Source organism: Syngnathoides biaculeatus, chromosome 19 (genome assembly GCF_019802595.1).
Source record: "Syngnathoides biaculeatus isolate LvHL_M chromosome 19, ASM1980259v1, whole genome shotgun sequence".
Lineage (NCBI taxonomy): Eukaryota > Metazoa > Chordata > Actinopteri > Syngnathiformes > Syngnathidae > Syngnathoides > Syngnathoides biaculeatus.
In genome coordinates this window covers 11996923-12008153 of record NC_084658.1, presented here as the reverse complement: position 1 = coordinate 12008153, position 11231 = coordinate 11996923, and the positions used below count along the sequence as shown (strand labels likewise).

Genomic DNA, 11231 nt, shown 5'->3' with positions numbered 1-11231 from the left:
GCACACACACACCCAAACACTTCCAAGCCTTATCATTGCAGTTTGACTCGGCCATTGCCATAGAAATCTTAATGCACCGTGAGGATGCGCCGTCACAACAACACAAGGGAGCTGGCACACACAAAAAAAAAAGAAGAAGAAGCGAAGAAAGGTGGTGAAGGGGGGGGGGGGATTTGGGGGGGTGCCCCTTTTGTGTTTCCGTGCACTTTGAAGTCCGGATCAGCGGTTAGTGTTGCTTGGCATGCGAGTGTCGGCCCGCACCACCGCCATAACCAGAACAAGTTAACACTCTTAAACACGCAACAACAACAAAAAAAAAAAAACCAAAACAATCAGCAAAGATAGAAAAAAAAATAAATGAGAATTCTCCTTTTTCAAAACTTGACAAAATAAGCCACCTTTCTAATAACATTTTAAAAAAATAACCCGCAAGATACATCATTTTTGGGCCCAAAACGCCTCAGAAATTAAAGACCACTCGAATATACTTTCTACCAAAAAAAAAAGTACATGCGCGCACACACACAATACATCGCACTATGAGATGTAATAAATTATGCATTAAAACAAAAACAAACACTACGACGAAAAAAAAATAGTCACGAAAGCTCACAACTTAAAAATACCTTCCTGCAAACAAACATACAAAACAATAACATGACAACGATGCCTAAAACCTCAAAGATCCAACACTGAGACTCCATCGAAGGAGGAGTAAATAAAGACAACACACTCTTTTGAGAAATAAATACATTTATGGAAAATTACATTAGCGAAAATAAGAGACTAAAGAGGTCTCTTTCTTTCAAAAAAAAATTAAAAAAGAAGACCTGAACGATACAAGCAACCATAAAAAACACACACACTTTCTGCAAACATGAAAAAGACTGCAGCCGTAAAATATATGTATATATATATATTTTTTTTTTTAAATAAGACACCACCAAGACATTCGCTTTTAGAAAAAAAACATAATTTAAAAAAAAAAAAAAAAATCAGTGCGAGTCATTAGAAGAAGAAAAAAGGCAGCCGAACGACAAATTAGTTGAAAACAGAATGTTGGAGTTTGGGAAAACTCCATGTCAAGGAGCACTTCACTTTTATTTGGCGAGATTTATGCAAAAATTATCCCCCCCCCCTCAAAAAAAAAAAAACAAAAAAACATCCAAGGCCGTTCGGTACAAGAATTTTGATTGCTGCTCGAATCTGGGGAGGGGGAAAAAAAACAAACATTAAAGGACATGACTTGGTACAAAAGCCACTAAAACGTTTTCAAACACTTACAATTTCACGCTCAGTATGTCAAATGAAATCGTTGGACGAGCCTCTGCACACACACACACACACACACAATAATAATAATAATAATAATAATAAACAGCTCGCTGTAAACAAAAAGGGGGAAAAAACGTTTGGGTACAAAACTAGCAAACAGGGACAACATTTACAAAACATTTACAAAATGTACATTTTGGCCTCGAAGTGTTTTGGTTCTCGGAAGCAAAACCACATTGAAAAATAAATTAAGAGTGAACAAATATGGTATTTATTTATAATTAAGCCGACAATTATAAAAAAAAAAAAAGCATGCGCTAAAAGTCTACATTGGGGTGGGCAAAGTATGGCCCGCGGTCTACATACGGGGCCACTGAACTTTGACACGGAGTTTGTTTTAAAAATGTAATCATTTAAAAATTTTCCCCCAAAATTGGTTGATTAAAATACAGTTAGTTTCTTTGCAATGGTAATTTCGTATTCGATGATGGGTCGAAAAAAGAAAATATGGGGGAAAAATTCGCATTTTTAATCCGAAAATTTGGTCAACAAATCTTCATGAAACCATAGCAATAAACAATGTAAATGAATGTGTCTTTAATAATGACAAATGGGCGAGGTCATTTGACAACTTTTTTCAAAATGATCATGAAATTATTATTTTGTTTTATTATTTTCACACTCATCTCCAAATAATTTCTTCAAACTTAACTTTTTTAACGAAAACATACATAATATTACAATCAAATCTGACATTTTTCCCTTCTTGTACCTCATATACAAATGACCTCGCCCAACTGTCAAACAAACAAACAAAAATAACGAAAATAGGTAAGATTTTGTTTGTTTAAAAATAATTAATCTTGTAAAAGAAAAAAGAGGTGAGCTTTTTTCGACAACACCTCAAATATGTATATCTTTAAAATTTTACATTTCCCTTTTTCTCCCACCTTATTAACGAATGACCTGGCCCATCAAAAAAAAAAATTAAAAAAGAAGACCTGAACGATACAAGCAACCATAAAAAACACACACACTTTCTGCAAACATGAAAAAGACTGCAGCCGTAAAATATATGTATATATATATATTTTTTTTTTAAATAAGACACCACCAAGACATTCGCTTTTAGAAAAAAAACATAATTTACAAAAAAAAAAAAAAAAAATCAGTGCGAGTCATTAGAAGAAGAAAAAAGGCAGCCGAACGACAAATTAGTTGAAAACAGAATGTTGGAGTTTGGGAAAACTCCATGTCAAGGAGCACTTCACTTTTATTTGGCGAGATTTATGCAAAAATTATCCCCCCCCCCCCTCAAAAAAAAAAAAACAAAAAAACATCCAAGGCCGTTCGGTACAAGAATTTTGATTGCTGCTCGAATCTGGGGAGGGGGAAAAAAAACAAACATTAAAGGACATGACTTGGTACAAAAGCCACTAAAACGTTTTCAAACACTTACAATTTCACGCTCAGTATGTCAAATGAAATCGTTGGACGAGCCTCTGCACACACACACACACAATAATAATAATAATAATAATAATAAACAGCTCGCTGTAAACAAAAGGGGGAAAAAACGTTTGGGTACAAAACTAGCAAACAGGGACAACATTTACAAAACATTTACAAAATGTACATTTTGGCCTCGAAGTGTTTTGGTTCTCGGAAGCAAAACCACATTGAAAAATAAATTAAGAGTGAACAAATATGGTATTTATTTATAATTAAGCCGACAATTATAAAAAAAAAAAGCATGCGCTAAAAGTCTACATTGGGGTGGGCAAAGTATGGCCCGCGGTCTACATACGGGGCCACTGAACTTTGACACGGAGTTTGTTTTAAAAATGTAATCATTTAAAAATTTTCCCCCAAAATTGGTTGATTAAAATACAGTTAGTTTCTTTGCAATGGTAATTTCGTATTCGATGATGGGTCGAAAAAAGAAAATATGGGGGAAAAATTCGCATTTTTAATCCGAAAATTTGGTCAACAAATCTTCATGAAACCATAGCAATAAACAATGTAAATGAATGTGTCTTTAATAATGACAAATGGGCGAGGTCATTTGACAACTTTTTTCAAAATGATCATGAAATTATTATTTTGTTTTATTATTTTCACACTCATCTCCAAATAATTTCTTCAAACTTAACTTTTTTAACGAAAACATACATAATATTACAATCAAATCTGACATTTTTCCCTTCTTGTACCTCATATACAAATGACCTCGCCCAACTGTCAAACAAACAAACAAAAATAACGAAAATAGGTAAGATTTTGTTTGTTTTAAAAATAATTAATCTTGTAAAAGAAAAAAGAGGTGAGCTTTTTTCGACAACACCTCAAATATGTATATCTTTAAAATTTTACATTTCCCTTTTTCTCCCACCTTATTAACGAATGACCTGGCCCATCAAAAAAAATTTAAATACATAAGATTAAAAGATGTATTGGGGAAAAATACATAAATTAAGTCTTAATCTTTTTTTTTTATTTCATATTATGGAGTTTACTTTTCATAACTTCCCAAATTACGTGCATGGCACATTTGTCAAATAGTGTCAAATGTGTTCGTCCGTTCATTTGAAAATATAAACTTTTTTTGAAGCCACGTAGATCATACACATTTTTTTTTAGATACGTCATCTTCTTCAAGCAAAAAGGTAAAACATTTTAAATTTTATGTAAGTTACCAATGACGTGGGCCACGTGTGATTTTAAAACTCTGTGAACTATTTGAGGGCAATATTTTGCCCACCCCTGCATGCACCAAATGAAATTCCCCCAAAAATCCACGCATGATTTGAACGCGACTCGCTCCATTAAAAAAGTGCTTTTTTTTTTATTGTGTCACTTTTTGGAGGGGGGGGGGGTGGGGAGCGAGTCTAGAAGTTATCCCTCGGGTCTCGGTTCCTATACGGTGGCTCGTCCTCGGTGGCCGAGTCCGGCGTGGAGGGTCCGCTGTGGGCGCCGCTGGCCCCGGAGCTGTGGCACACGTACCACTCGCTCAGGTTGGCGGAGGAGCCGGCGCGGGGGGGGCCTCCTCCGGCCCCCGCCGGCTGGGGCGGCCGAGGCGGGGCCTCGCGGCCAAGATCCGACGACGGCGACACCAGGGACGGCGTGGAAGAGTCGTAGCCGGAGCTGGGCGGCGGCGGCGACTTGCAGTGCACCTTCATGTGTTTGCGCAGCGAGCTCGGGTGCGTGTAGGATTTGTCGCAGCCGCGCACTTTGCACAAGTACGGCTTGTCGGACGTGTGCACGTGCGAGTGCTTCTTCCTGTCGCTGCTGTTGGCGAAGCGGCGGTCGCAGCCGGCGAACTCGCACTTGAACGGCTTCTCGCCTGCGGCCGTCGCGAGTCCGACAAAAACAAAAACAAGCAAACAAAGAAAAAGCAAAAGTCACTCATCTGCAGACGTGTTGCTTTTCAACATTTCTACACACACACACAAAAAAATGAGCTCACTAAGTAAAACGCAATATATGCAAAAATGTTCGATGGGGGGGGTATATATGGTGGGGGTCGGAGTAGAAGTACTTAAAATTCTTTGAACTATATGAAAAAGTGATGATGCAATGCAAAATGTGTTCAACTTCAACTGCTGAACTGTACTTAACACCTACTGGAAAACAAAATTTGTCACGGCGTAGTTTCGATAATTCCCTCAACGATTGCTTTCTTTGTACCACTAGAGGGCGCACCGCACTTAAATGAATTTGGTGATTATTTAATCAAGCCAATGATTTTTTTTTTAAATAGTAACAAATATTTGATATGTTAAAATCATTTGGGGGTTGAATGTGAGTTTGGGGCTCCCCGTAAGCTAAGGTATAGCGGATAAAAATGCTAACGCCATATTTAGCCCTCGCACCATTTTAGACATTGTTAAGTCCTACATTTAGGTTTGTGACTGCACACATTATTTGGTTCTTTATGATCTTAAAAAATGAAGGAAAAATGTCCCAAAACACAAAAAACACCCCCTCCAAAAAAAAAAAAAAAAACAACTAGCCTACGTCACGCAATTTATTATTAAATGAAATGGTTGTAGACACAAAATAATGAACTAAAACAAAAGGCTGTAAAATATTTACAAGTTAAAAAAAATAATAATAAATTCAGCAAGTCATAAGTTATCGATAAGCACGCAAGGTGTAATTGAAAATATACGAGTTAAAAATATATATATTTGAAAATGACTTCCAGGGCTAACTTTTTTAAAAATGACAGTGGACTGGCTCAAATGCTCTCATGGACCTGTATACAGCCCACAACCCCTAGGTTGTCCACCGTCGCTATACGAGGTCCAGTACAAGAAATATAATAAAAAGATTAAATGGTGCCCCTATGATAAAGAAAAGCACAGCCAAGGTATTGTCACATTTCACATTTTGTGGTATTCCGAATATGAAACAAATAGCCTAAATGGGCTACAAAATAATATCATCCCATCTACTGTATACCCTTAATTTATGCCAGGGGTGTCAAACTCATTTTTGTCGCGGGCCACATTTTACTTACGCTTCCCCTCAGAGGGCTGTTATGACTGTGAAACCATAAAAATTTTTAACTGCCTCATCATATTTACATATGAAATTTATGAACTTGTATTAGAATCAGAAATCGAGAGTAATGGGTTTTAAGACAAAAATGCTTGTAATATCTCAACCACGTTATCATTTACGATATGACCATTTGAAATGTTGGTACAGATTTTTCCAAAAAATGATGAAAGTCGATACAATACGTGTGATTTGCCTTCGCGGGCCACCTAAAATCAAGCGGCGGGCCGGATCTGGCCCCCGGCCCTTGAGTTTGACACCTGTGATTTATACCATAGTGTCCGTGGAAAATTAGATTAAATTTGCATTCGCATGGAAAATATAAAATCAACCACAATATTTGTTATCATGTTAAGAGGGTAGAAAACGTAAGCCGTGACTTCAGTCCACAACTTTTTTTCTTTGTTTGAGCCATTTGTGAGGTTTTTTTTTTGTACTGAATTGCGGAATGTCAAACAAAATAAATAAATAAATAAATAAGAAAAAAAAAACATAAAAAAGACAAAACCACACAGCTCATCAAAATCATAAATATTTGAACACGTGTGGTGGTGCAAGTATGCCTTGAAAAAAAAAAATACAAATCATACAAACGCCAAAGTTAAATTCGCACCATGTAAAGAAGTGTAAATATCCAACCCCACAGACCTGTTCGTGTTTTGCGATTCAAAAAAAAATAATAATAAAAAATATGTTAGCTGTGCTTCACGCCTTGTACAATGCAAATAATCCTGGCCCAACACGCACGTTTTAATAACACACACGCACACACACACGTCGTGGGACAGTGTGAATAAATTAAGATGCAGAAATCAACTCTTGCTCCTCCACGAAGGCTTTCTGAGCACATGTAATTGGGCCTGTCTAATTACACTTGCGCTTTTTTTTTTTTTTTTGAATATCAATTTGACCTTCAGCTGTTGGGTTGAGAGAGCCAATCAAGGATATTAGTGTAGTACAAGAAACCGTGGAGGAGCAGGCAAGACCCCAGGGGCAGCCGAGCCGACCCCCCCCCCCCCCACACACACACACACACACCACCTCAATCATAACCACACTTTTAGGCTTTAAACGTGATACACTCAAAATAAAAGGAGCACGAGGCCCCTCGGGAGTCAAATTTATTTAACAGATTTGTACTTAGGTAATGTGAGCAAATTATATGAATAATGCATGAGGCGTGCATTGAGTGAGGGTGTTTGTGCGCGTGTGTGTCGCCAGTCTGACTCAACATTTTCAGGTCACAACAAAGGGATGAGCCCTGTAGATTTTTTTTTTTTTTTGGGGGGGGGAGGGGGTCGTCAATTGATATTTGCTGCTGCTTACATTGTATAAACAACAAGGGTGACGGTGAACATTCTTTTACCATCTGAGGAATTTGAGTTTTTTTAATATATATATTTTTCTATGTAGTAAATATTTCATGGCTTTTGCCTTACTTGCTGTGGTGGTGGTGGGGAGGGGCGTTACATGGCCCACATTCCACAGGTTGCACACCAATGGTAAATCCCACCATGCATGTTGACTGGTGGGGGGGACTTTTTTTTTAAATCTTTTTTTTTTAGTCAGGCAATATTTGCAGTCACCTATACTTGTGATACAGTGTAAACAGCAGGGTTGGCAAATTACCTTTGTTGCTCCCCAGAGGAAATTTTGACATGTTGCTATGGTTAAAAAAAATAAACCAAGCAAAAATAATATAACCGATTTTTTTTTTATTATGTAAATGGAAAAGTAACAATTTTATGAAAATTATGATTGGGGACGTTGTGGACAAACAAGTCTGAGTGTATTTTTTTTTTTGTTCAATGATTTCATATATTTGATCCAAACAATATTTGCAGCAGTCTGTGTTCATAAGTTTGTCGGAGCAGCAGGGGTGGGAGAACCCCCAACCCCAACCTCCCTCCCACCCACACACACATCAAGAGCCATTGCAGTTTCACAAAGTCCTCCAAGGAACAATTTCATGACAAAATATGATGGGGAATATAGTGGAGACTTTTTGCATTTTTTTTTTTGCCTTTCCACTCAGGCAATATCTCCAACCACCTATGCTGGCAATTTAATAATTAAAAAAAATAAAATAAAGGTGTGGCAAATGAAACCCCCCGCCCCCCAACAGTAGCCATTTAAATTTTATAGTCTTCTAGGCACCGATCTGATGACAAAATGTGATGCCGCAAATGTTGAATATGAATCAAGTTCAAATTCTTGAGATTGGTTAGTTGATTCATAACGATTGGTAGTTTTCACCGCTACGGTGGCCCCGTACGCTACACCGCTGGTGTGCTCCATGCATGTCGGCTCGAAGGCTTTTTTTGTAGTCATGATAATTGCAGCCACCTAATATAACATAAAAATCAGAAGCGCTCGAGGACCTTTTCTTTTTTCCCCCGGCGGGAGCCATTTTACTTTTATAGAGTCCTCACAGGACCAATTTTAGGGGGAAAAATTATCCCAGAAATGGTTATCATTACATTTTATGGGTTATGTTTTCAGATTTTTATAACCAACAAAAATGGCTTAGTCTGGATCAAATATGCTGTGGGGGACATATATGGGCCACATGCCACAGGTTGCACACCGCCATGTTGACGTTCGGGGGATATTGTTGGCAAGGGTTAGCCGTCTTGATGATCATTTTTCTCATTTAGTCACCGCTAATATACTTGATTAGGTGACATTTGTGATATGATTTAAAATAAACTCATTATCCATACAAAAATTGCTCATTTAAAACAAGTAAAGTGTCACTTAGTGATGGATTAGTCGTAATCAAGGATGACGATAACCGATATTTGGAGACGATAGTGAGCTTCTGGGCTCAGGAGCTCGTCTTCACCCGGTTTAAAATTCATGTCTTATCAGCCATTATATTAAAAAAAAAGGTCATAATGCTGAATAGTGGCACTTATCCCTATGGCATAACTCTTCATCTATGCCGATGACCTATAGTGAAAGGCAGAATAATTCAATGCTCTTCCACTAGATGGCAGGAGGTCCAAAAAATGAACAAAAGTGTGTCCACTTTTTGTCACATTTTATTTTGGTGGAGTGCCTTGAGATTTTGTTCTCATGTAAAATATGATATTTGGCTCAATCAACGCTCCGTTAAACCTTCAGGTGTTATAATTGATGGTTGTGACCATCAATGCACTTGGGGGACGTGTGGAACCCACATGCCCCGAGTTGCACACCCATGGATCTTCATTGCTTAAAAACGAAAAAAAGAGTCCCAAATGATAGTTTAAAATTATATTTTTTTAACCGTCCATGCATGTAATCTGAAATAAATAGCAACACGTACATCAGCAGCTGTTTAAATGTTCAAACTCCAATTCGCTAAAAAAAAAAAAAATTAAAAAAAATGATGCCGTGTGTGTTGTGCCCATATTCAATATTTACATTTTTATAACAAAGACATAGTCTGGACTTAACTTGCCACAAGTTGCACAACATTGCACTGGTGTTGCGATAAAGCAGGCAACAAGTGTGTGCACATGACAGTGGTAACTTTAAAGTGATGTGTGGTGGGGGGGGGGGGTGGCGGGGGGGGGGGGGGGGGTGAGGGGTCACTAATAAGACGTGAACGTCTCTTTTGTGCTGAGGTGTAAACAAGAAGTCCAAAGCGTCAAACGCATGAGTGAGTTGCCACAACGCCCCCCCCCCACCCCGACCCCCCCCCACCCCACATGCTATACCCCTCACTCAAAACCACAACGCCCAAAATGATTGACTCGCATCAAAAGCGCGAAATTGTTCGGAATAACTAACCTGTGTGCGTCCTTTTGTGGATTTTGAGGTTTTCCGAGCGGGCGAAGACTTTGCCGCAGCCGGGGAAGGGGCACGGGAAGGGCTTCTCCCCCGTGTGCACGCGGATGTGATTGACCAGCTTGTACTTGGCCTTGAAGGGCTTGCCCTCGCGCGGACACTCTTCCCAGAAGCAGACGTGGTTGGCCTGCTCGGGCCCCCCGACGTGCTCCACGGTGACGTGCGTGACCAGCTCGTGCATGGTGCTGTAGGTCCGGGCGCAGCGCTTCTCTCCGGGCTCCAGCCACTTGCAGATGAGCTCCTGCTTGATGGGCTGCCGCATGTAGCGGAAGAAGGCGCCGGTTCCGTGGGGCGGGTGGGGCTGGTGGTGGTGGTGGGCGGGGTGCGCGCCCAGGTTGAGATTGAGCCCTCCGTAGAAGGCGTCGGCTCGGGCGCTCGCCGCCAAGTGCTCCGAGCGCACGTACATGTCCCCCGGTAGTCCCAAGCGGATTTGGCCGCCGGGGGCTTGCTCCTGGTGCAGCCCGGAGAAGAGCGCATGGCTGCCGGCGTCGTGGCCGTAGTGCGCGGGGTAGCTACCTGTTGTTGGGACAAACATTCCGCGGTGAGAAGAAGCCGCGGCGGCGTGGTGGTCGGCCAGAACCGGCGTGGCTCGGAGGAAGTCCCTACCTGCGGTCAGAGCCTGTGCCGGGTGCGTCATACCCGAGTAGGGCACCGGCGTCGCCCCGAAAGCTCCCGTCGGACCGGAGACCACTTCACTGTGGCCTGCCATGTGATGATTGTGCTGAGGCTGGTGCTGCTGGTGATGGTGCAGGGGATAATGATGGGCTGGGCTGATTTTGAGGGCCGCCGAGTGCCCCATGTGTTCTGGCCCGAATGGACTCGGCCCCAGGCGGGGTTCCGCAGTCATCTCCCCGGGGTGCACGTGAGCCATTGAGTGCGGATGGCTGCCGAACCCCGGGAAGCCTGTCACGCTCGGAGGGGCAGGGTGGCGGTGATGATGATGATGATGGTGGAGGTGGTGGTGAGCCCCCGCCAAGTCAACTAATCTCAGTGCCGCGTTCCGTTTCGAGAAGGCAGGGTCCATCGCGGGGCTTCCCAGCGCATCGGCGCTCATTACTCCCCTAATTTTTTTTTTTTTTTTTTGCACTTGACAGCGGGCAAAACAATAATGATGACAAATATGTTTTAATCGCAATTCAACAAAAAAAAAAAAAAATACCAAAAAGGGGGAAAAAAAAAAACTTTCCAAAGTTGCGCCTAGCGGCGGGGCAACGTTCGCTGGGCAGCAGGACGCATTTGATAGAGAATAGCGGCTCGCGGTGGGCGCTCGCAGCCCGCCGAGCCCAACAATCGGGCCGCTCTCTAATTGGTCAGAGGCGGATGATTGACGTCACCGGTGCCACTTTTCCAACCAGAAGAAAAATTGTGACAACCGAGCGAGGAGGGGAGGGGGCTGGGGGGGGGGGAGGAATACGCATGCGCGGTGCCTTCAGGCAACACCATGGAAAGGGGGTTGGTGGGGGGCTGGGGAAGGGGGGGGGTGTTATGCAAAGCGTTATTGCAGCTTTAAAGGGGAAAAAAAGAGAATAAGAGGGAAAGTTAATCCGGTTACATTGCTG

The 11231-nt window shown here is 41.3% G+C and overlaps 1 protein-coding gene across 1 annotated transcript; it reads right to left on the bottom strand.

Moving 5' to 3' along the window:
• Nucleotides 1-4163: 4163 nt before the first annotated feature.
• zic4 (zic family member 4) lies at nt 4164-10726 on the bottom strand. Its single transcript, XM_061805432.1, has 2 exons — nt 9616-10726; nt 4164-4618 (listed from the first exon to the last, which is right to left on the bottom strand). Exons 1-2 carry the CDS (start codon nt 10724-10726, stop codon nt 4164-4166), a joined length of 1566 nt encoding a protein of 521 aa, XP_061661416.1.
• Between the last annotated feature and the right edge of the window lie 505 nt (nt 10727-11231).